General features: G+C 35.4%; 6 protein-coding genes across 9 annotated transcripts; 3 read left to right on the top strand and 3 right to left on the bottom strand.

Annotated features, from left to right (window-relative positions):
- Positions 1 to 495: 495 nt before the first annotated feature.
- LOC106453516 lies at positions 496 to 3,277 on the bottom strand. The gene is made up of 7 exons (XM_013895757.3): positions 3,120 to 3,277; positions 2,773 to 2,877; positions 2,126 to 2,336; positions 1,816 to 2,006; positions 1,549 to 1,710; positions 1,212 to 1,394; positions 496 to 1,085 (listed from the first exon to the last, which is right to left on the bottom strand). Exons 2-7 carry the CDS (start codon positions 2,860 to 2,862, stop codon positions 771 to 773), a joined length of 1,152 nt encoding a protein of 383 aa, XP_013751211.3. The 5' UTR covers positions 2,863 to 2,877; positions 3,120 to 3,277; the 3' UTR covers positions 496 to 770.
- Positions 3,278 to 7,138: 3,861 nt separating this feature from the next.
- Positions 7,139 to 8,940, top strand: LOC111215578 (calcineurin subunit B). 2 transcript variants are annotated; one of them, XM_022719253.2, is made up of 6 exons: positions 7,139 to 7,294; positions 7,666 to 7,773; positions 7,860 to 8,081; positions 8,181 to 8,290; positions 8,497 to 8,571; positions 8,713 to 8,940. In XM_022719253.2, the coding sequence occupies exons 2-6, from the start codon at positions 7,704 to 7,706 to the stop codon at positions 8,761 to 8,763; spliced, it is 528 nt and encodes a 175-aa protein (XP_022574974.1). In that variant the 5' UTR covers positions 7,139 to 7,294; positions 7,666 to 7,703; the 3' UTR covers positions 8,764 to 8,940. The 2 variants fall into 2 exon arrangements, with proteins under 2 accessions (XP_022574974.1, XP_022574973.1); XM_022719252.2 differs by having other exon boundaries at positions 7,139 to 7,318.
- Positions 8,919 to 13,126, bottom strand: LOC111215577 (protein SCAR1). The gene is made up of 8 exons (XM_022719251.2): positions 12,756 to 13,126; positions 12,345 to 12,508; positions 11,730 to 11,853; positions 11,555 to 11,651; positions 11,399 to 11,466; positions 9,419 to 11,312; positions 9,238 to 9,342; positions 8,919 to 9,144 (listed from the first exon to the last, which is right to left on the bottom strand). Exons 1-8 carry the CDS (start codon positions 12,908 to 12,910, stop codon positions 9,085 to 9,087), a joined length of 2,667 nt encoding a protein of 888 aa, XP_022574972.2. The 5' UTR covers positions 12,911 to 13,126; the 3' UTR covers positions 8,919 to 9,084.
- Positions 13,127 to 17,478: 4,352 nt separating this feature from the next.
- Positions 17,479 to 18,611, top strand: LOC111215997 (uncharacterized protein At2g34160). Of its 2 annotated transcripts, XM_022720268.2 has the most exons (5): positions 17,481 to 17,705; positions 17,885 to 17,933; positions 18,047 to 18,109; positions 18,185 to 18,249; positions 18,327 to 18,611. In XM_022720268.2, exons 1-5 carry the CDS (start codon positions 17,586 to 17,588, stop codon positions 18,420 to 18,422), a joined length of 393 nt encoding a protein of 130 aa, XP_022575989.2. In that variant the 5' UTR covers positions 17,481 to 17,585; the 3' UTR covers positions 18,423 to 18,611. The 2 variants fall into 2 exon arrangements, with proteins under 2 accessions (XP_048636659.1, XP_022575989.2); XM_048780702.1 differs by having other exon boundaries at positions 17,479 to 17,705; positions 18,047 to 18,249.
- A 227-nt stretch (positions 18,612 to 18,838) lies between these two features.
- LOC111197969 lies at positions 18,839 to 21,694 on the top strand. 2 transcript variants are annotated; one of them, XM_048780701.1, is made up of 4 exons: positions 18,839 to 19,037; positions 19,569 to 20,302; positions 20,614 to 21,306; positions 21,390 to 21,694. In XM_048780701.1, the coding sequence occupies exons 2-4, from the start codon at positions 19,613 to 19,615 to the stop codon at positions 21,426 to 21,428; spliced, it is 1,422 nt and encodes a 473-aa protein (XP_048636658.1). In that variant the 5' UTR covers positions 18,839 to 19,037; positions 19,569 to 19,612; the 3' UTR covers positions 21,429 to 21,694. The 2 variants fall into 2 exon arrangements, with proteins under 2 accessions (XP_048636658.1, XP_048636657.1); XM_048780700.1 differs by having other exon boundaries at positions 19,466 to 20,302.
- Positions 21,446 to 23,587, bottom strand: LOC125609365 (CBL-interacting serine/threonine-protein kinase 13-like). The gene has a single exon (XM_048780699.1). It carries the CDS (start codon positions 23,470 to 23,472, stop codon positions 21,997 to 21,999), a length of 1,476 nt encoding a protein of 491 aa, XP_048636656.1. The 5' UTR covers positions 23,473 to 23,587; the 3' UTR covers positions 21,446 to 21,996.
- Positions 23,588 to 24,007: the final 420 nt, after the last annotated feature.

Here is a 24,007-nt window from a genome sequence, read left to right as displayed (position 1 = left end):
TAAGGGCAACAAGAAGTATGACTTTTGTGAGGCTATACACTTACAGGAAGTTTGCAGACCTGCATTAGAGAGTGATAAAAAAAAGCATTAGAGAGTGGCAGGGGTATACTGATATAGTAAGACTGAGAGAAGGACTAGTTCGCTAAAGCTTTAGCCAAGGCTTCCATACATAATCAAGATGCATCTATTTCTTAATTAATCAGCATAATTATGTAAAAACCAAGTTTCTCACTTGTTGTGAACGATTTTGTGACTGAAACAATCATCGAAGTACCTACTTCTAGCCTCATTGAATCACATAATACTCCTTCAGCCTTAATACTCCTAGAAATAGCTTTTGACACATGATCAATCATCTTAATCTTTCTCTTTTCTTGTGATTGTAATCAGATATAACAAATTTATTAGCTGAAACTTTTATTATCTTCTCATATGTTATCAGTTATTTTGTTTAACAGTTTTAACTTTTGTTATCTTTATAATATAATGCATCAAATTTAGTTAACAGAAAAAAAAAACACTTCAAAATTTCTGGTTTTATGAAAAACAAGTTCAGCAAAGAAAAAGTAATGATGATAATTATAAAACACAGCATTTGGTAAGAATAAAAGATAATAGTTGATAAGGGTATAGGAATTGCGAATTAAACATTCCAAAAAACTAACAAAATCTAACTCGTACCGCAAGAAAAAAAAACCCCATAAAAGCCGATATAAAGTATAAACACTCGAATTCAGACGAGACACAAAATATGCCAAAAAATCAAAGACCTAATCCCTCGTCACAAAAACCCAATCACATTCTGTGGTAAGGGTCTCGACCTCGCCACATTCCGTTTTATTCTCAATCTCCTCTTCCTTCACATCCACAAATCCTTGTAACTTGTCCGACAAGTCATCATCATCAATATCATCATCATGTGATATGTTAGTTGCATCGCTCATGAATCTATACTTCTGCCTCCAATATTCCTTGACGTCATCTTCATTCCATGAATCCTCATCTTCGGAAGACGTGTCATCATTCTTTAACAGCTCATAACCATCTCTCGCCCTCCTTAACTGCTTACAACGAATTCTCGAATCCTGATACAACCATAAAGATTCAATCAAAGAAAATAAACCAAACTAGCAAGTTATTAGAATTAATGAATTCCCCTAGTTCTTGTAAGCATAGATATAAATAGATGTGAAGAACTGATTCAAACTTACGGTGTCTTCTTCATTACGATGTTGGTACTCACTAGGGCTATGCCTATAGCTCGTCTCCAAGGTCTCCAAGTTAGTCTCCTCCTCTTCCTCTTCCTCTTCCTCACATGATTCATCATCTTGTTTGGAAGACGTATCATCATTTGTTGACATATGATAAGGATTCCCCCTCTTAAAATATAAAGGCTAATCATAAAGATTCAGTCAAAGAAAATAATAATAATGAACAACTGATTAGAACTACCAGATTCATTAATACGATTACGTTACGGTGATATACCATTCTAGTTTTTGTTGAGGGTGGATATAAAGATGTGAAATAAAAATGCTTCAAACTTACATTATTTTCTTTATGGAGAGGGAGCCCAGGAGGTATGTAGGACCACCCCAGAGGGGCCCTCATAGGATAAAACTTGTACAAGCTTTCATAATCATCACACCATGATTTATAATCATCATCATTTAATTGCCCATAACCATCTTTCCACGTCAAACTCAAACCCTGATCACCAAAGATTAAGTCAAAAGACAATAACCAAACTAGCAACTGATTAACGTTACCTGAATTGGATATGATAAAGTTGTGAAAGAATTGCTTCAAACTTACAGTACTAGCTTCTTCATTATGATGATGGTGAAGATTAGGGCGATAACTCGAGGCCGAGTTACCCAAAGTAAGCTCACACATGTCTTCTTCACCACTAGATTCCGAAACTGTACCCTCGTCATCTTCTTTTTCTTTTTCATCAACTTCATCATCCCCATGTTCTTGAATCAAACTCTCTGAAATTTTTGATGCTGTCACAAAAAATTAAAGTTCATACCTTGAACGTCAAGAAACGAAGTGGGAAATCATGGAAACCAAAAGATACTTCAAAAGGAATTGTAAGACTACAATAAAACAATAGAGAACATACCACACATATCCCAGTGTTGGCTCGGTGATTCTTTCGCCTCGCCAAGGCGCATAGCCCAGTGTTGAATAGGTCTTTCTTTGACCTCAGCGACACATTTATCCTGAGAGGAATCTTCTTCACCGGATTTAACATCGTTTGGTTGTCCGGTTGTGTCATGTGTAGGCTGCTCGTCATATATGTCTTTGGTTAACTCTTTCCAGAGTTCAATACTCTGTTAAAATAAAAACGAAAAAACAAATCGGAGTAAAAGGTATTAGGTCACAGTACATACTAGAGGCGTTAAATTTCTAATACTACTAGTAATGAGTATAGTTCTAGTTTTTTTTTTCTAATGTGTTTTGACCGTGTTTAGGGTTCATGAATGAATCATATAAAATGTCTCATGGAATTGAAGCTGGATAGAAAAGTTTTTTTTTTAATTTGATGTAACGAATGATCAATCTATGCATATATAACAAAAGATGAATAAACTACAATATAAGCTGCATCAATTTTCTTGCGTTGATGATGATGAAAAGAAGATATAAGTTTAGCTTATGTACCATATAAACTCTTGTAAAATTTAGGGCACAAAACATCATATAAAGATCAAAGCAGAAGAGACTAACGAAAAAAAGAAGATCAGGTGGAAGAAGAACGATACTTACCTTTTGAATCGATTCGTCAACCTTGGTTAGTGCAAATCCGATTTTATCTATCATCAAATCAACCCAGTGGTTATCTTCTACGCCTCCCATGTTCTTCAGTTGAACCTGGATAGTATGAAACAAGACTTAGGGTTTCAAAACCGGAACTGATCAGTTCTTTAGTTCTTAAATTTTAGTTTGCAGCGTAGCTATTTTCATGAGCTAATTCCCACATTAAGGGTTTCTCTATCTTCTAAGCGGCCAAAGAAGAGATCTATGGAAACCTAAGTAGAACTAAAGAAAGAAAAAAGGTAGAACTAGAGCGATGGATGTCTAAAATATTGTACAATCGCCAAAGGAAAACTTACTGTTGGAAATAAACGAAACCAGGCGATGAGAGATAGTTCTGAGAAGCGTTGCTTTGGAGAATTTGAAGAGATATAGAACACCAAAGCTATTTATCCGCGTAAAGAAGGGTTTAACGAGGTTTATATTTTATTTTTCGTATCCTATACACATTGGGATTCCGAGTGATATCTATAACTACCGACATTTATCATTCTGTTTAAATATTAAAAATATCAGCAAAAAATTATTTAGGAAAAATTAAAAGCTATATACAAAGTAAAAAATAAATAAAGCGAATTGGTTCTTTCATACTTATCTAAAGCCATGTCCATATATATATATATATACGTGTACAAAATTCATAGTTTTTGGTAATACTTGTTTTGTTTGACACAAAAAAACAATAGTTATTTTTGGGTTCACCAGCTAATAGGATTTCGTTATTTTATATTAGATATCTTTTAAAAAAAAACAAAATATTTTCAAGTTATATTATGTTTTTAGAAAAAAAATAAAATAAAATAAAAAATAATAGTAATTACGAAAAAAAAAAATTTAAAAATATATTTAAGATCGGTAGCAAAACACTAAATCCTAAACACTAAATCTTTGGGTAAACCTTAAACCATTGAATAAATTCTTAACTCTAAATCAAAAACATTAAACAATAAAACATTAAACCCTAAATCCTAAATTCTAAACCCTAATTCTTTGAGTGTTTATTTATCCAATGGTTTAAGGTTTACCCAATGATTTAGGGTTTATGATTTAAGGTTTAGGAATTAGGATTTTGGGTTTAATGTTTTGTTGACGATGTTAAAAATATTTTTAAGAAAAAAACATGACTAACACTATTTTTTTTATCTTTTTATTTTAAAAACATAATATAAGTTGATAATATTTTTTTCTTATTTAAAAAGATATCGAATATAAAATAACACAATCATATTGGTTAATAAACTAGATGTTTACCCCAAAAAACAATTCTAAATATAAAAAATATGTTGCCGAAAATGTTCTGCGCTGACTCATCCACTCGTAGGCAAGTGTAATTGATTTGAATTCTGGCATTCTCTCAGGGTATTGATGTCTCTTTCCATATGGTGATTTCGATAGTTTTGGCGAGGATGAAGAACTCAACGCTTTCAGACACCGATGCTTTATACCACCGTGTAGTAACACCATGAATCAATATTCTTTTGGCGGCACTCAACAAAAACAACGAATACAACTGTAACATCCCCAACATCCTGTTTGTGGTATATTAAAAGTTTAAAAAAATTGATTTAATAAAATCAACAAAATGCATTTATTATTTCAGTCACACATATAGAAAAAAATATAAAATTAAACATGTTTGAGATAGAGTAATGAAAAAATAAGTGATCATCTAAAAAATGATTTGCGATATTGTATAAATGAATATGATGTATGGATAAAAGTCATATGTTGATTGAATCCTACTATATAAAAGGAACTAAATTCTAGCTTTTCTAGAGGTGCCACATAGGCAAAATAATCACCACCTATCAAACTGCCATGTCACTTGAAAAAAACTATTGCCCATGCTCATTGATTTGTATCACGTAACATCACTGAATATCCCATTCGGACCAGTCCGAACGCTATAAAACCAAAGAAAAATATATAATAGGCTTCTAAAATATTTGCCGGTGGGCCAGGTAAAGAAAAATCTCGCAGTCCAAAAATATTCTCATCCAAAAAAAATTAGAAATAGACGTCATTTAGAAAATAATTAACTAACATACGACTTTTGATATTACTAGAAATTTCAAGGGTAAATAAATTATTAATTTATAATCTATATAGTTCATAACTTTATGTTGTGGTTATAAATAAAGAGAAAATAACCGGAGAGGGTGAAGAAGCTCATGTAAAATTATGTAATTAAAATGGTAAAATGGTGAGTATGATGAGGTGAATCTAAGAAAATTTGTTGTACAAATTATGGTGCTTTCTTCGTCCACTATAATGATTGAAAATAAAATATATATTCACATAAATAAGTCAATATTTGTTGTTTTTTTTGATAAGATGTTAAGATTATCATTTTCTGAAAGGTTACACTGTTGTTTTTAAACAACTTATTACAGCAAGGAAACAAAAACAACCAACAACAACTCAAGGTAAAAAAAGCATTAAGGAGGTCTCATACAAGAAAGATAAAAAGAAGTAGAGAAGAGGAGAAAGAAGAACCTGCCGGGTAAAAGAGGAGATGGTCATGCATCATACGGTCGAAAAAGCCAAGGATGACTGATGAAGGTGAGGAGACAGCTGTGAACACACGAGCATTACGCTCTTTCCACAGCAGGTAGATGGCTGACTGAAAGTAGAGCTTAATGACTAGAGTAGCATGTGCATCTGCATTGACGCGAGGTTGATTGATCCAGGCTGAAATAGAGTGTAGATCAGCCAGAGGAGAAATCCAAACTTCAGCAGCAAAAGGCTCTCATATCAAGCGAGAGAAAGAGCACTCAAAGAAGAGATGATGGTGAGTCTCTATTTCCAGATTACAAAAGACACACGTTCCTGAGACATTTAACCCCCAACGCCTCAAGCGATCCTTGGTTGGCAGTCTTCTCCGCAAAGCCAGCCATGATATAAACGCATTACGTGGAATATGTTCCTTGAACCAAATAGTCTTGTGCCAATATTTGTTGTTGATAGTGTTTATATTCTTTTCTGACATTAGTATCCATATTTTTTAGTAAACTGATCCAAAGAGATTAGTTTGTGGAGCTAACCAAACGAGGATTATAGTATTTACTTTGGAAAAAAGTAATAGGTTGAATGATAGATGGCGTGCATGCTTTTTCACATGGAAATCTGCACATATATTAAAATTGTAAGATTTGAATCATAGAGAAATATAGTGTATATGACTGAAGTTGGTCCATTCCGAAACTTAAGATGGCTAAAATTCTTCTTTGTCAAAATGCATATATGTGAATCTTATATGAATAGAGTTCTCCATTACTTATAGCAGTGTAATAAACTATGTGTGTAAAGGAAAAGAAATGTTATATAAGTGAAAACAAAAATTATGATTTTTTTTCTTGTGCCTATAGGCTCTTCGTAATTTAAAGAAGAAAGAACATATTGTGTGAAAATCTTTGGCTCGGTCAAATTTTATCCAGTTGTTTATAAAACTGTTGTTATCTGATTCATGTAATTTTTCAGTGTTGATTTAAAAGCCCAAAAAATCCATCTATACTGACTTTTTGATATTTTTTTCTGTGATTTGAATTTAAAAAGAGATAAAACTTTCGATAAGTTATGTAAACTCAGAACAAGTATTTAGCTTTAGAAAGCATTTACATGTTTCAAACTTATAATATATACATATATAATGTTTAAAATTATGCATATAAAACCTGTGTAAAATGTGCATGAATATGTTTCTCTTCTTTAATGTGTTAATCGTACTATATAAAACATTATTTTTAATATTTCAAAACGTTTATGTCACATACAAAAAACCATCAATAAAAAATATAATTCTCCATCTACAACAAGAAAAATGAAAAATTATAAACATATAAATTTAAATTAAAAAATACTAACATTGGAAAAATAAGAAGTTAATGTAAAAAAAACCGACAAATAATATTATAAATAAAATAAATTTATAAGACACTTTCAAACTTCCGAAAAAACAACATCACCCCGTCGTACGGAACATAATCTACGAGTCGAATGAGCGAGCGTGGGAAATCCATTAAGGGCGTTACAAGTTAACAACATCTTCCTTCTTTCTTTTCACCAAAAAAAACTTGCTTCTTTTTTTCTTGTATTCGTTGATGTGTGTATCTTCTCGTTTGGTCACACGTGCGTCCAAGTCTAAAGCTGCTCTCCGAGAGCATGATCCGGCTGCTTCAGATAATGCAAAAATGGTTTCATAGTTTCATCCAAATCTTATATATTAATGGGCCTTTTAATATTTGGGCCTTTGGCCTTTTTGTTTTACATAATAACCCATCTTTCCCCCTTGTGTTTCTCTTCTAATAATGGCCTACTTGTTAGATCATCTTTCTCGTCTTCTTCTTTCAATCAGTGATCAATCTCGTCTTCGAATCTCATCAGCTTCAGTCTCCGTTTTGTTTGTGTGTGTGTGGATGAGAAGCCAAATTTTGGGCGGCGTTGTTAAAGAGGCTTGAAGCTGTCTCTCCAGCTTGTGGGTTTCTCTCCATTTCTCTTTGTAACACTCAAATCTCAATTTGTGTTTCATTTCACTCATTTTTTACTAGGCTTGGTCTCTCTCTTCTCTCGCTGTTTCCACTGTTCCTACTTGCTGATGAATTCGAAAGCTTAATGCTTTACATGTTTTTTTTATCGAAACTGCTGCAGTTTGTGTAGCCATTGAGATTTGCTCAGAAGTACAGTGCCTTTGCATTTTGTTTGCGTGGATGGATGATGCTCAGTCTTGTTACTATTGTTATCTTTGTAGCTCATTTAGTCACACTTTTAAGAAGAATCTTCTCAGAGAGTTAGCATGTTTTGGAGTTGTATAGGAACACACTAAGATGCAAATGTTACTCCTTTCAGTAATTTGAATCTGATTCTGGCTTAGTAATTCGAGAAAAATGGGGAACACTTCCTCCATGCTGACTCAATACGACATCGAAGAAGTCCAGAGCCATTGCCAGGATCTATGTGAGATTTGTCTTCACTCCTCTCTCTCTCTCTGTCTCTTCTATTTTGGTCCAAGATTCGATGCTGTCTGTGTGTTTCTTTCTCAGTTGAGCAGCAGGAGATACTCTCTCTGTATCAAAGGTTTTGCCAGTTAGATCGCAACGCAAAGGGGTTTATATCTTCTGATGAGTTTCTCTCTGTCCCTGAGTTCGCCATGAATCCACTCTCTCTGAGGCTGCTTAAGATGGTTGATGGTTTGAACTTTAAGGATTTTGTGGCCTTCTTGTCTGCTTTCAGTGCCAAGGCTAGTCTTAAACAAAAGGTTAAACGTAGGTAATAATAGTTTCCTTTAAAATCCAATTTTTAGCACATCTTGACTCTCACTATATTTTTGTATATCTGAAAATCATCAGACTTGCTTGTTTCAGTGATCTTTCAAGTGTATGATTCGGACTGCAACGGGAAGGTCTCCTTTAAAGATATCATGGAAGTGTTGCGGGACTTATCGGGCTCATTCATGTCCGACGAGCAAAGAGAGGTAATGTATAGAAAGTTGGTAACCATTTTTTAGGCAATCCACCTTATAAGGTTGGCAATGAATGATATACCATATGTTCACGTTTTAAGTAGTGACTACATTATATTAGTATATAGTTAGAATCGTGAGCATTGTATAAAACAGTAAAACTCAACAAACAAGTGTTTTCACCACTATGTGTCTTGCGTTTTACTTTTATGGTGTAGCAAGTACTGAGCCAGGTTCTGAACGAAGCAGGCTACACGAATGAATCTTTCCTAACACTAGAGGATTTCATAAAGGTACATAATGTATATCTTTGTTTGATATGATTGTATCATCAGAATTACAACAGCTTGCTTGCAGACATAATCTTCTGTCTTCATTAGACCTATTTGTAATATAGGATTCTGATGCTACATCTTCTTCCTCTAATGTCACAGGTCTTTGGGAGTTGTAAACCGGAGATGGACGTTGAAATTCCTGTGGATTAAGTTTATGAGATCATATATGGTCAAACTCTTAACTCCACATCTCATCATGTATTCGTCCTCTTTGTTAGTATTTGATCACATCTTAAGCATTGTTTTCAATTGATTTAGATTGAGAACTGTTCTACTACAAGCACAATTGTTAATGGCATCGAAAATAAAGTTTTATTCTGTGCTATAGTTATGACGATTATTGTTAAAGAACCTAAGTTTAAGTTGAAGATCATACAGATAGATTAACGTTGGACAAAATCGGCTATCTACTAAGCAATAAACACACAAGGAACCGAATGAATGTGTTGTATTAGTGAACTGCACTAGTTCTCAGGTGTCGCTATCGCTCCATGTATCGCTTTCGCCATCTCCATCGTCGTTTGCAACAGCCTGAGACCACAAGTACGAAGTGTTAATGCTTTATACAAGGACAGAAGTGGTACTTGCGAGTTGAAAGAGAGATCAAAATGTAAATGCTGAAACCTGTCGGATGGAGTTTGCCTTCTCTAGAATCACACTGAAGTTGGTGTTCATCGTAGCTTCTGATGATGATGCCTTTGTAGTGACCACACGTCTCAAGGTAAATTGCTGTTATGATTCAAAAGGATGTTGGTGGATACGAGAGTACAATTTATATATGAAATGTTTGTGGAACAAGACTCACTTTCGTTCGGATTTGATGCAAGAAGTCTCCAGCTTCTGTCTCTTTTACATTGCCATGACTTTGCTTATAATCCCTCACATTGTTCTCTGGTTTAGTATCATAGGCAATGACACTGTTTGATTCTTCTTTCTTGATCATAGATAAAGAACTCCTCTGCTCCAATGCGCGTGTGAGAGTGTCCTTAAAAGACTGCTTGTTGTTATCTGGTTTAGGATCATAAGTAATGATATTGTTTGGTTCTTCTTTCTTGACCGTAGATAAATAACTTCTCTGCTCCAATGCGCGTGTGAGAGTCTCCTTAAAAGACTGCTTGTTGTTATCTGGCTTAGGATCATAAGCAGTGACATTGTTTGATTCTTCTTTCTTGACTGTAGATAAAGAACTTCTCTGCTCCAATGCGCGTGTGAGAGTGTCTTTAAAAGACTGCTTGTTGTTATCCTCGAATCTACCCGATGGTACCTTTGAAACCATCCACTGTAACGGAGGGAGAGGTGGCGGTAAAGGCTCAGCTGGATTCTGGAGGTAAGAGATCTTTCCAGCTAAATAACCATTTGATGTTTCAAACTGTGAAGAGGGAGCTGAGAGAGAAGAAGCTTCAGTATTGATTCTGTGGAAAGAATCATCATAAAGCTCTTGTTGGCTCTTTCTTTCATCATCCGACTGCTGCTCAGAGATTGACACAGATTGATTGTCACTGTTATCTGAAACGTAAGAAGAGGTTCTACAGAAAGTGTCCTTGTCTGAATCAGAATCAGGAAGTGAAGTACCACCACCAGTCTCTGGCACCAACTGAAAGGAAGAAAACGTGTATTCATCTGGAAGTTTCAGCTTCAGTTCGGAACTCGGCAAGGTTTCTGAGGGAGTGAAAGATATTTTCATGTGATCAAGTTGAGGAGATGAAGTAAACCAGTCAAAATCAGCCTTGTGAGCTTCTCTCAAGGGCTGCTCTTGCAAGGCTTCAGCATCAGTCTCTTTGATGGTTTCCTCTTCAATCTCCGGCTTCGATGGCTTCAGTCCCAAAAGATTTCCATTAGTCCATAACTGAGTCCCTTCTTCGTTGTCACAAGAACTCTCATCTTCTGATTCTTGATGTTCTTGAACACCATTAGTATCATACAATGGATTTGAGAAGCCATTGGAATAACTATGAGTAGTACCATTGCTCATATCTAAATCCTCCCATGGATCTTGATGAATCATCTCATCAGGTTTACTAACTGGTGAGGATAAATGTAGCTCTGATGCAGCAGCACACATTGCCTCATCTTCTAGACCAAAGCTGTTCGAAACATTCTCTGTTTCTTTCTCACACACATAGTTATCAAACTCTTCTTCTGTAATCTCATTGGAGATTTGCTTCTGAACCTCTTGGTCATTGTCAGATTCCGAATCAATGGTGTAAAGCGCGTCAACAAAATCATCTTCTTCGCTTTCAGTTTCATCTTCACTGTCCATTTCCACTACCCTTGGTGTGATATCTTGTACAGTTTCAACCACTCTATGTTCTTTTAGTCCTGATTCCAGTTCAGCATTAGTCTCCATTACTTCAGGAGCTTCATCTGTTTCAAGTTTTAGAGTATCAGCTTCCACTATCTCAGCTTTCTCGCGCCAACTAACACAAGAAGAGCCACGAGGTGTTAGATCTTGAGAAGGACTATCATCAGTAGCATCTTCACTTTCACTCTCACTTTCAGACAGAACTGAAGCAATGGTCCGAGGACCTGGTGTAAACCTTGAAGGTGTATATACACCTTTCAGTTTCTCTCCACCACTTCTCGAATCAAAAGAGCAAGAACGATGATCTTGCAAGTCGGATTTGGACTCAGTTTCCACAGTTGATGCAGTTTTAGAGGAAGAGGTTCTTCCACTGAAGCTTAAAGAAGTCAACGTCTTCCTGAAACCCATATCACAATGTCAGGTTCTGAGTCATATACAAAACACATCTCAACAATGTCAAACCCACAATGTAATCTTCTTTACCTGTCACTTTGGTTAGCCATTGAGGCAACACGCGATACATCTCGGCTCCTAGGCAAAGATTTCTTCTTCTGCGTTGTTCATATACAAAGCAGAATAAAACCGTTAAGAAGAAGAAACACTCAACGAGAATATGATTTAAATCTTCAAAAAACAAACCTTAATCACTGGATGTTTAGAAGCTCTTGATGATCTTTTAAAATGAGTAGGATCAGTGTATCGTTTGAGACAAGACCCTGGACCATTTATATCAAACCTGAAAATAACCACAATAATAAGCATAACAGAAACTGAAAAGATACCAAAAACAAATGAGTAAGGTGTGTATATATACTTGTCTAGCAATTGCAACCGTGGAGGATCACGGCAATCATCATATGGAGCCATGATAAACTGTGGCAAGTCGTCATAAACAAAGTAATCTTGCACATTTGGTATACGAGGATGCCACTCAAGACCTGAAGCAACATTTGATACTCAATTCTTTCACTATATTATAATAGTAATCATCTTCATGATCATATCATTGCCACACCGCATAAACTCAATTGATTCATTATAGCAAATAAAGTCTACTCCTCCATAGATTATTCTGATGTCAAACACTAGTGGTTCAATGGTATCCAACTTTCACTAAGATAATAACTGAAATAATTATAAACTAAAATATAGATCCAAGAGGAAGAGATTTAGTAGCTCTCACCATGTGATCTATATAAGACTACTGACATAATTACCAAATTGTAAACTAAAAAGAGTATTTTAAGTAAAGAAGTCAGTGAAAAAGGCATGTGAGCTTGGGCCTACACTGAACTCAGAGGATATACTTTTTTTTTTTTTTGGTCCAAAAAAAAAAATACTTTTTTTTTTAAAACAACTAAGCCTAAACAAGAATCAGACAATAAAGAAGAATGACAAGAGAAACAAGACGAGAAGGAAAAAAACACACCTCCAGTGTAAGCAAATTGTATGTGGTTTGGTTGTTCAAGCACTGCCTTCTGGATTGAAGGAACAGTAGTTTCTATCTGTTTCAGTCTCATCTTCAGTTTATTGCTTCTTGAAGATGTAAGAATAACTTCCTCTTGTATCCCATGGAAGATCTCTGTTGCAAACCTGAAAGCGACAATTACTGATTAAGATTTGTTTAGAACCTATAAGCTAAAAGCTAAGCACTTGAAGAGGACCAGACACAACATAACTAAGGGTTTATTCACTTAAATCAAATCACATTAAAACAATACATTTTATGAAGTTACTAACTAAAATATAAATAAAATAGTATTTGGTGTTTCAAAAAAAAAATTAAATTAAACTAAACTAAACTAAACAGAGAGTTTGGGGTTGACTTGAAGACACTTACTCGGTGAGATCACCAAGTTGACGCAAGATCCCAACCAGTCCAGAAACGGCGACGCCATTGAGAACAGCTTTAGGGTCTTCACGGTCGACGTCTCTGTGAAGCTCTGTTTTACCTAAACCGTAAACGTTCCTCACTTCGACCCTGACAAGCGGCATTTGCTCTGTTCCACAAAGTGTTTGTGACCAAAAGGGTATGGAGGAGAAGAGGTAAAGGTTCAAACTCTGTGGTTAGTTTCTGGGTTTCTTCTTCTGGTAGGTGAGATAGAGGCAGCTTAACCGCCGAAAATAGAGAGGGAACGTTTTGGAGGTTACAAAAGTTCTTTGGTGTAAAAAGGAAGAGAGTGAATGAAAGAGAGACAAAGACATTGCCAACACTGCAAGCCATTCCTTCTTTCAATTTCATTACACACCTAAGTGAAAAGACAATATCACCCTTCTGATCATAGAATATTACAAAAAGAGACTTGGACCAAACTAAACTTGTGGAAGGAATGTAATCATCCAAATTACTCATATCATATAAAGTTTCAAAACTAAAATTTCCAAACTCTTTAAAAAGCTGCTAAAAATCAACTACAAACATTACATTCTCAAATTTTACTATATAATATCTGCTAAAGAAAAGATGTGATTGATAACTCGAAAAATGTTTTTAGCTTTAAAGTTCAGTTACATAAAAGAATGGGAACTGAGAGAAGAATGTCAAACTGTACTGTGTTAAAGCTTGGATAACGTTAACAGTTTGGATCATTGAATGACATTTTGGTCGTTTGTAAAGTAATAGGACTTATTGAGTTGGCTACATATTTAATGAAGAACAAAACATCCATAAATGGAGTACCTAGCTATCTACATACACATCCAATATTTATGTGTCCAATGCAAGGTTTCTGAATAGGTAACCTATTATAAAGTGTAATTATCTTCTTGTTCTAAAATATAAAGTTAGCAGCCTCTCGCAACCTAAACGATACCTCGCTAACTAATAACTAATCACGTTATATGTAACACGAGCTGCATACTATCTTCCCATCTACGCACGTTCTTAGATTGAACACATTCTTCTTCTTTTTTGCAACAATGAGTTGTACATATCCTTACATATATAACTCACACTTCATAGACTTACCCATGCATGTGGATGGTGACCCATTCCATGTTTATATATGTGCACAATAAATCTGCACAAGGATAGTTTTAGATCTATGCTTCTAGAGTTGTTAGGATCCAACTCCTATTAACCAAAGCAATTTATTAACTCGAGCTCTTTTGTCGTGTTCCCAAACATTAGTATTTAATTAACTGGTGGGATTATAAAATACATTAATAAATACTTCTATATGTATGGAACCAAAGATAAAAAAATACTTTTCCCTTTTAAAAAGATGTATATTTTTGAGTTTTTACACATTAGTAAAATATTTTAAATTTTGAATATGAATTGATTATTTTTGTGATTAACCATTTCCCATGATTTTTAACCAATCAAAATTTAATAAACATAATTAATTTTTTTGAAGTTTAAAATTTATCCTTATTTTTAATAAAAGTGTATATTTTGAAATAATTTTTTTCTAAAACATTGATCATTTTTGAAACATTATTAGAAAAATTCAAATATTTTATCCCCATTGTATACACACACACACTATTAGAAGTAATTCTTATTCTTCCTTTGTTTTTGGTACAAATAAGTAATCAATTCTATCGTCCTTGATAGTTCTAGCATTATTAAATACTAAGTGATACGATTAGATCCATGCATGACTTTTAGTCATAGTCGTTTATTTATGGTGCTACCTAATCATAAATTTAATTCCATTTCTTTTATCATTTATTATAGTTTCCTATTTGTTCTGACCATTAACTTTTAGTTATACTTCCTGTTCCTAAATTTTATGAAAAATTGTGAGTTTCAAAAAAATTAATGGTGTTTATTAAATTTCTATTGGCAAAGTTATGGAAAATTGTTATTCACAAAAAACAATGCATATTTAATGAGTTTTCTTAATATATGTGAAAAATCTAGAATATGCATCTTTTAAAAACAGAGGGAGTATTAAATTTTCTTTAATCACTTCTGGATTCAGAAGTACATAAGGTTGTCTCGTTTTTAGTTTTTACAGATTCTATGAACAAGATTTGCCATAGTTTTCCATCATATTAACCAAAAGTTAGTAGCTTTTCACACAATCGGCATGTCAATATTACTAACTAATTAACAAACCAAAAAAAAAACTCAACGATTTTAAATAAGAATTACAACAGCTAATAATCAAATATTTGCAATAGGAGACCGGGTCAGAAACTGTTTATAAGACATGAATCAAGATGTCGTAATCGTTATCAGAATTCATTTCATTGTTGAAAAATAGAGGATGATTCATCGATTGTGACTTGTGACAATCATCAGCCGTCCATCCTATCATTATCAATATTAACAATGAACTAACTTTTTGAGATAAACGAAACGAACACTGGTATAACCAAACCAAATGCTTTATTCAATAGGATATTTTGACGTTATGTGTTCAGATAAATTGTTATGCATATTTTGTGTTCTCATAATGTTAAACTCTGCGTCTCAATCGACCATATGACTTGTATCTTTTAGGGAATATTTGACAAATAAAACATATTTATGTTACAAAATAATATATAAACGTATACTCATTCCATGTAGAAAATAAACAAAACTGGTTTCCAACGCCATCGATGGCATCAATGCCTTGTTTAAGATGAAACGTGGCATAGACAGTACGGTGCCGGATGAAGACATGGTACCATATTCATATCCCAACTAGATATCGCATTATCATATGATATTATTTTTCTTGTTTTTCTAAAAATAACAAATATGATATTGATTTTATTAGATCTGTGGCAGGTAGTTTCGATCAGTATTTATTTTTATAATGTAGTCAGGATCAGTACTGGTCAGGATCCAACTCATTGACTTGGCAACTGGCTGATAATTTACTGACAATCCAAGAAATGAGCGTTGATCCGAAGAAATTATACATCTAACTATATATAATGTTCGTTCTTAGACATTTTAGTTTTGTATATATAATGTTCGTTCTTGGAAGCCAATTAAATTTGTTTACAATAATTACGTTACATTTTTTGGTATATTGATATCACTCGCGCGATATCACAAATTATTTTTTGATAGCCAAATTAATTATGTTAAGTCTTTTAACATATATCACAAATCATGATGTTACGAAGCATCCTTTCTAAACGTCTTTGCGTCCAAAATCATAATTCATGTTAGTGTGAGTCCACGCATTATTCCACACTCTTGAGTTTGATTCTGATATCTCGCTTGTAATGTTCCGATCATGGCTAATGGACTTTTCACATATGCTCACAAGGCCTGTTGGCTTCGGAAACTCGTTAGACTTGTTTATTGTTCTACAATCACTTTATTCCATTTTCTCATGTGTTTCTCACCTTACATGATTTCAAACGGAAAGTTTATATGTTTGTTTTGTGATCACCAAACTGGAAATAGCTCTAGCATGAAACTAAATTAGTCTATAGACCGGATCTGTCGACGAGATTTAACACCAGCAAGATGAACAAAAGGTACAAATGGCCTTTATAGACTTGCTTGAGAGGTCTATCTTTGTTGGGTTGGATAATCTCTAGGCCCAAACAAAGCCCAACTTTTTCTTTGAAAGGAAATAAAAGGGTCACAGAAGCTTCCCAACAGTTATTTCAGATCAGCCACGAAGAGACAAAGAGAGGGTAGATGACACAATCTTCCTAACACCTATAGTTTAAAGGCCCAACAACCCAATCCACTAAACCGGGTTGACCCGGATGGTGAGCAAGAAGAATCGGGTCACAAACTCCACAAACCTCTCTCTCTCTTTTGTCTTCTAAATTTGATGGAATTGATGGGGGTATTGGATCTAGAAATTTGATGGAATTTGAAAGAATTATAGTTTCCATTAAATTCTACTGTTATTCAATTAAGAATTTCATCAATTCTTTCAAAATCTTGTGTTATTGGTTTAAAGATTTGTAATTAATTTTCTAATTCTTTTAAATTCTAGTGTTATTCAATATTTGGTAGATTTTGTAGTAATGTTATTTGGAAAGAATTTAATGGAAAATGTAATGTAAAAATGTGAAGAACCAATTCCTTCCTCTTATGAGGAGATTTGGCATCGTAAGTCTGAAATTTTGTGATGTTAGTAATCCTCATCTCCATTCTTCTTACAAGTATGGTATTATAATTGACGAGATGGCTATTCAACGGACCTGGGTAACTCAACGACCACCTTAACGTGAACGAGATGGTATTAGTCACGTTTCATGTTTAAGCTTCTTTTCATTTCTTAAGTAATGAAAACAAAAAGTGACAAAATTGAAATAACACAAATATTTTTCATCGTCAAAGTGTAGCACAATTAAAATATACCTTTATTTTGTTTTATGAAATAAAATTGCTACAATCAGTGAACTTTTGTAGTAGTAGTAACTGTTATATTTCTTTCAGTTTTATAACTAAAATAATGTTTGTTATCTTTTCAATATAATAAAGATTCAAAATTTTAATTGATTTTAGAGAAATTGATATTCTATCAAATTTAAGTGCATTCCTTTAAAATCCATAACAAAAGTAAACATGAGAATTATGTAAATGCATTAAATCCTCATCAAATCTTTTAAACTACTACAAAAATTATTATTTATGAATTCTTTCAAATTCTATTAAATTCTTGGATTGAATACCACCCCCTAAATTTATTGATTGACTCGTCCCTTCCCTCACCTCGAAACAAACAAATTAGGGTTACAGATTCCTGAATCAGAGTCCATGGAAGAGATTACAGACGGAGTGAACAACATGAACTTGGCCGTTGATTCCCAGAAGAAGAACCGGATCCAGGTTTCCAACACCAAGAAACCATTGTTCTTCTACGTCAATCTCGCCAAGGTATCGATCGTTGTGTGACTCTTATCCATTCAAAAGGCTCGATTTTGTCTGCAAATCTATCTACTTTAGCTGTCTTAATATGAATCACAAAGGTATAAGCTTTGATTGGTGTCTTCAATTGGTTGTTATTACAAGGATCTTGTCTGAGATTTGATCTAACTGGGTTTTGTTTGTTTCAGAGGTATATGCAAGAGCACAATGATGTCGAATTGTCTGCCCTTGGGATGGGTAATGTGTCTTCTTAACATCCCCTCTTCTGTAACTGTTATTGTGTTTATTTATTATTATTGGTAATAATATAGCCTTTGTACTAATTGAGTTTCTATTGGAACATGTTGCAGCCATTGCAACCGTTGTTACCATTGCTGAAATACTCAAGAACAATGGTTTTGCTGTTGAAAAGAGTGAGTTTCTTGGATATTTAGTTTTTATATTTTTATACGATTTGGCAACTAAGCTTTGTTTTTGTATGTGTATAGAGATCATGACTTCAACTGTTGATATTAAGGATGGCTCTAGGGGACGTCCTGTGCAGAAACCTAAGGTAGTTTTCATGGGATGATTGATTGTCATCGAGCGTTTTCTTGTGTTATCAAAATTTGATTATCTTTGGTCTAGCAGATCGAAATTACGCTTGGCAAGTCAGAGAAGTTTGATGAGCTAATGGCTGCAGCCAATGAAGAAAAGGAAGCAGCAGAAGCTCAGGTGCAGAGCTGAACACAGCTTTCTACTGTTATGGTTTCATGAATCTTTCTTCTCTCGTGATGCTTTATATTATTTGTTTAATTTCATTGATTTTTGGCTGAATTTTGAGTTGTTATGTTGGGATGGTTTGTTGTACCTGTTGAATCACTTTACATTACTATATGATGATATGAGATTAAAGATGGTTTCTTTTCTTGTCTTCACATCCGAGCCATAGATTTTTCTTACCATCTCTACAATTGCATTTTTTCCTCTAGCGTAACGTGCAAACCATTAAGTTAGGCAAAAAAGAGAAAAGAAAAAGATTCATACTTTTCACAGTATGAAGTGTATCTGTAGAATTGATGTTTTTCACATTATTACATCTCAGAAGTTAGTTGAGGAGACGTTAATGAAATTAAATAGACTCTCAATTGGGGCTTGAAAACAAAAACAGAAATAGTCTCGTGACTTGGTAGCCGTCATCTTCAAGGCACAAAAACATTTACGCAAAACCAAAAGCTTACTCCTTATCTCTGATGCCTTTGTGTTTACTTCTTCTCAAACTCAAGTAGTGTCTCCCCTTTTCTCACCTCACTCACACACTCTCTCTCGTTGCAGAAGCTTCTCCCTCCTTCCATCTCTCTGGTTAGTTGATTTCACAACTTGTCCTTCATAACTATTACTTTTAGCTCAACACAACGTGAAAGGATCCGTCCTTGCATGATATTCAATTGGTTTCTTTTTTTTTTTGGAATTTTGTAGTATTAAGTTAAGAAACTGTTCTGAAATCTCTCACTCTTTGATTCTTCACTGCCATAGACTCAACAAATAATCATGCATTTGATTACTAGATCATCACACTCTTCTTGAAAGTGTAGCATCGCATAAAAAACTAATTAAAAGTTTCTAGTAAAGTCCATTTCATAGGTCTTATCTTTTTGTAAGTTTCCACTTTCTTCAGATTTGTCGTTGGTGCATGTATCTCAGTGTCTATAATTATTTAATTACTCAGCTATTAATAAATGGAATCTAGGTTGCTCTAGTTTCATTATTTAATTTTTTTTCTTCTTCAGATCTGTTATGGAGAACTGTGAACATCTTATGTAACTGTTATAGTCAACTATTAGCACATCGATCACTGAGCTTCTCTAACGGCTCTGCTTGGTTCTATGTCAGAAAGCAAACTTAACTTTGAGGCACCTCTTCTTTCAACAAGGCAGATGAAGAAAGAAGCAGTCTCTGTGCGCAAAAACATGGCCAAGAAACTTACACATGATGACTCCAAGACAAGTGAATCTCCTTCTGTTCCTGTTCTTGGCTTGGATCATGTTCCAAACACTGCCTCTGTTGTTTTCAAAAGTTCCTTGGAGAAAGCAATTGAAGAAGAAAGTGAAGATGATGATGTCTTCTCTGATGCCCTTGATACATTGTCTCTAAAGCATAGCGTAAGTGGAAACGTTGAAGCAACGAAACGGCCAATGGCCTCCGAGGATCCTGATCAATCTCGAGATTTCATGTTGAACCGTTTCTTACCTGCCGCAAAGTCCATGACCATGGAGCAACAACAACCTCAGTACGCTATGAAGCGACAACCATCTCCCTTCATGTCTGAACCAGTGAGACAAATTAGAGATATACTACCAGCTGCAACTCCTAAGAGGTATGAGTACAACACCACACCATCATATTATCATGGCCTAGACGACGATACAAGCGATGAAGATGACGAAGAAGCGTCAGAGTATCTATCTAGGAGAGGCTGTGGGATGTCACCACAACTGTGCCTTGGTATGTTGAGCTCAGTGCATGGTCTCAAAGAGAAACCTTACTCACTAAGAACCTCAAGCCATGATCAAGTCAAGTCAAGCAAGGTTGCGAAACTCAAATCTCGGTTTCAATCTGTTAAAAAGGTTTCTCCTCAAACCCTTAATTGAACTTCTTTTACCATCATGCAGATCTGATAAAATCAGTGTTCTAAAATACGGTCTATCCGCCTGTACCATTTTCATACTATACTGTGTTTTATTGACTTTAAACTGTACCGTTTTCATATTATAGAGTGTTTTATGCGGATTTATATAGTTCAGGCGCTATATGGTAATCAACTTTAAACTGTACCGTTTTCATATTATAGAGTGTTTTATGCGGATTTATATAGTTCATGCACTATAAGGTAATCAGTTGTACCGTTATGATAAAATCTTGTACGTTTTGTTTTCAGCTGGCTCTTCATAAGTTGGGAAGCAGAGCTCAATCTCCAGTACATCCAAGTGTTGATACAAATCTGCGAACCGCAAGTGTGCCATCATCTCCTTACAGACAAACTGGCTGTTTGTCACCGTACCGCAGTGTAGGAAACTCTTCCCCTCTTCACTCTGCTGGCTTCCCCGGGACTCGTAAGGAAGCTGAGATCATGAGAGCTAACAGGTTGAACAAGCATATCAGAAACCCAAAGAAGAGTCATGACTTACTCTATCCAAAGAGTACAAGACTTGACTCTTCTACAAGCTCTGTCATGGAAAAGACTTTACACGTTGACACAGATAAGAATCCAAAGACCAGCAATGTCAAGATCTTGCCAGAAACAACTTCAGAGAAACCGAAAGCTGTTCTCGAGCATCAGGCTGTAGAGTCCCTAAGTATTAGCAGTGCAATCAAGAAGATGAAGGCAGGTGACTTAGACAAGAACAAGAGTGGTTGTGATCTGTCTCCACATGATCTGCCGACACCTAAGAAGCCTTCTGAGTCTTGGCTTTTACGTAATCTACCTTCAGTAAGCTCGAAGATCTCTTCAAGGAGATACCTGTTTCATCCCCAAAAGAAGGATCTCAAAGAAAACTCCACAAGTGTGACTAAGTGGGAGACTATAGTCAAGACTTCTTGTATCCACAGAGATCATATACGCTATTCAGAAGTACGCATCTCAAACTTTCCCTTAAGAGATAAAGAAACACACACAGAGTCCATAAATGCTAATGCTCACTATATCTTTTGTAGGAACTTGTTGCTCGTTCATCTTGTCAATCCACAACATAACACTTTGAAGCTTCTCAAGATGTGACCCCTTGGGGGATCCTCAGGTTGTACTAAAAATCGTGGTTTCTTTTGTGAGCCTTAGCATGTGTAGTTATACTTCCATATTCTGTTAGTTGTCTTAATTACCTAGTTAATAAGAAGAAACATTTGTTGCCAATAGATGTTATGTTCATATCTTCATTCAGGTACTAACATATAAAGGTCACCCGAGACAACATGTAACACTTATAACATTTCAGTTGATCATATAGTCTCTCTTATATGTAGCATACTTCTTAAAATGAACAAGACAGTTTTTTTATAGGGGAAGGCCGAGAAAGAATTTCCATTAAGCTTGTCTCTTTCTAGAGATACATGTACAACAGCAACAACGAAAAAACCGTCTAAAACTGCCTTAAGGATGTCAGTCTCTGATCTTCCTATCACTCTTATTACAACTCTAACTTTCATATACACATAATAATCACAGAACAAATGAAAAAAATAAATGGTATGGTAATAACGAATGTTTCTATAGTAATTAATACCTTCTCTTGTAATGTCTTCTTCTCTCGACCATCCAGTTTTCTTAACATGGGACCAAACACATTGCTACTTCAACTTCATCTGCTTGGTAATGCATCAGTTTCTCTAGCTGTGGTCTAAGCTCCTTGTTGCAAAACTCTTCATACTCTTCTATAAACCCTCCTTTCTTCTTCACTTCAACCACCACAAGAGACGGTGTCAATTCAAATATCTCAACCTTAATAGTCAACGGTCCTTTAGCTCCTTCTCTACTACCTTCCAGCCTCACGCTCCAATCCTTCTTCCTCACCGTAAACTTCGCCACATTCGCAATCTCTTCCAACTTTGAGATGATCTTTATCACAGGAGCAGCGGATACAAACCTCGCTCCTTGTCCTCCCTCTTCAAACAAGCCAGAAAGATCGAATCCCGAAGAGAATGAAATGATGTCAAACGCGTTTAAACTAGCAGGTCTAGGCATTGAACCAATTCTTTTAATCTCAAACTCTGCATCTCCCTCTGAAGCAGTAGATGACCTCCCTGATGACAACGAATCATATTCATCATCATCATCATCCTCTCTACATAACTTATCGTTTTCGATATAGAATTTAACATCTTTAAACCCTTTCTTGAACCATCTATGCTTCATGATCTCCGATATCGTGATTCTTGTATCCGGATTCGTGTCCAGGATCCTCCCCATAAGCCTAGTAAGCTCAGGTGAAAACCAATGAGGACATTTAAACTGTGCTTTGAATATCTTCTTGTACATAACCATAACGTTCTTATCATCAAAAGGAAGGTAACCAGCCATCAACACAAACAAGATCACTCCACAAGACCACACATCGGCTTTAGCCGCGTCGTAGCCTTTCCTCGTGAAAACCTCAGGCGCCAAATAAGCAGGCGTCCCGCAAAACGTCTGGCAGATACCTTCTTGCTTGAGCTGCTCGGAGACGACGCTGAGACCGAAGTCAGAGACCTTGAGGCTCCCTTCGTCGTCTAAAAGAAGATTCTCCAGCTTCAGGTCGCGGTGGTAAACTCCGCGACCGTGGCAGAAGGAAACCGAGGAGATTAGCTGCTGGAAATATCTACGGGCGACTCCTTCCCGGAGGCGCCCTTTGGAGACCTTTGTGTAAAGGTCTCCGCCTCGGACGTACTCCATCACGATGTAGATCTTGGTCTTTGTAGCCATGACCTCGAGGAGGTGGACGATGTAAGGGTGGCGGACGCGGCGGAGGATGGATATCTCACGTTTTATGTGGCCGGCTAAACCGCTTTTGACGATTTTTTCTTTGTCGATGACTTTGATGGCGACGTTCTCGCCGGTGTTAATGTTCCTGGCTAAGTAGACTTTGGCAAAGCTTCCGTGGCCGAGAAGCTTTCCTAGCTCGTACTTGTCCATGAGAATAGAGCCTTGTGGGGTTTTTGGACTCTTGGGGCTCTCTGGAGTACTGGTCTCTTTCTTCACGTCTTTAGTAATGACTTTACCGAGAAGACGCGGAAGTAGCACTTGCGGAGATGGTACTGGAGCCATTGTGGGCTGAGACTTTTGTTCGAAACAGGAGAATGAAATGGAGAAATGAACGAAAATAAGATATGGTTGGGTTGTCTTGTTCCCGGTTGTAATGATGTCTTAGCTTAGCCACTTCGTATTCGTTTTATAATGGTTTTGGAAGTTGAGATTATTTTGTTTTTTATTCTAAGCTGAAAAGTCATCTCACTTACTGTTATAAAAATATTGCTTAAATTAATGTTGAAGTCTTATCCTAATCCGCCAGCAGATGAACACGTTGGACGAACCAACAAATTAAATTAGTTTATGGATATATATTATAGAGAAAAAGACTAGAATAGCACTAAACCAAGTTTATGTTCCAAAGTAGCACTCAAAGCTCAAAGTCACAAAAATAGGTTTCATTAAAGAGGTAAATATACACTTATACCCCTTGGGTTAATTAATCCAAACCTTAGGGTTTAGAGTTAAGGGGTGGGTTTTGGAATTAGTGTTTAAAATTTTATAAAAAAAAATACTAAAATAAAAAATAAAAATTTTAAAAACAGTTTCAAAA

The sequence above is a fragment of the Brassica napus genome, chromosome A5 (assembly GCF_020379485.1).
Source record: "Brassica napus cultivar Da-Ae chromosome A5, Da-Ae, whole genome shotgun sequence".
Lineage (NCBI taxonomy): Eukaryota > Viridiplantae > Streptophyta > Magnoliopsida > Brassicales > Brassicaceae > Brassica > Brassica napus.
This window is presented reverse-complemented; position numbering and strand designations above follow the sequence as displayed.

Coding starts and splice junctions, on each gene's coding strand:
- LOC106453516 (XM_013895757.3), bottom strand. CDS start 2,862: ATGGGAGGCGTAGAAGATAACCACTGGGTTGATTTGATGATAGATAAA. Junction 1,711..1,815: donor ATAATGAAGAAGCTAGTACT/GTAAGTTTGAAG, acceptor TTTGGTGATCAG/GGTTTGAGTTTGACGTGGAA. Junction 1,086..1,211: donor ATCGTAATGAAGAAGACACC/GTAAGTTTGAAT, acceptor TGGTTGTATCAG/GATTCGAGAATTCGTTGTAA.
- LOC111215997 (XM_048780702.1), top strand. CDS start 17,586: ATGGAAGAGATTACAGACGGAGTGAACAACATGAACTTGGCCGTTGAT. Junction 17,706..17,884: donor TCTACGTCAATCTCGCCAAG/GTATCGATCGTT, acceptor TGTTTGTTTCAG/AGGTATATGCAAGAGCACAA. Junction 17,934..18,046: donor ATTGTCTGCCCTTGGGATGG/GTAATGTGTCTT, acceptor AACATGTTGCAG/CCATTGCAACCGTTGTTACC.
- LOC111215578 (XM_022719253.2), top strand. CDS start 7,704: ATGGGGAACACTTCCTCCATGCTGACTCAATACGACATCGAAGAAGTC. Junction 7,774..7,859: donor GAGCCATTGCCAGGATCTAT/GTGAGATTTGTC, acceptor TTTCTTTCTCAG/TTGAGCAGCAGGAGATACTC. Junction 8,082..8,180: donor TCTTAAACAAAAGGTTAAAC/GTAGGTAATAAT, acceptor TGCTTGTTTCAG/TGATCTTTCAAGTGTATGAT.
- LOC111197969 (XM_048780700.1), top strand. CDS start 19,562: ATGTCAGAAAGCAAACTTAACTTTGAGGCACCTCTTCTTTCAACAAGG. Junction 20,303..20,613: donor GGTTTCAATCTGTTAAAAAG/GTTTCTCCTCAA, acceptor TTTTGTTTTCAG/CTGGCTCTTCATAAGTTGGG. Junction 21,307..21,389: donor ATCATATACGCTATTCAGAA/GTACGCATCTCA, acceptor TATCTTTTGTAG/GAACTTGTTGCTCGTTCATC.
- LOC125609365 (XM_048780699.1), bottom strand. CDS start 23,472: ATGGCTCCAGTACCATCTCCGCAAGTGCTACTTCCGCGTCTTCTCGGT.
- LOC111215577 (XM_022719251.2), bottom strand. CDS start 12,910: ATGCCGCTTGTCAGGGTCGAAGTGAGGAACGTTTACGGTTTAGGTAAA. Junction 11,313..11,398: donor ATGGCTAACCAAAGTGACAG/GTAAAGAAGATT, acceptor TATGGGTTTCAG/GAAGACGTTGACTTCTTTAA. Junction 9,343..9,418: donor TGCATCAAATCCGAACGAAA/GTGAGTCTTGTT, acceptor GAATCATAACAG/CAATTTACCTTGAGACGTGT.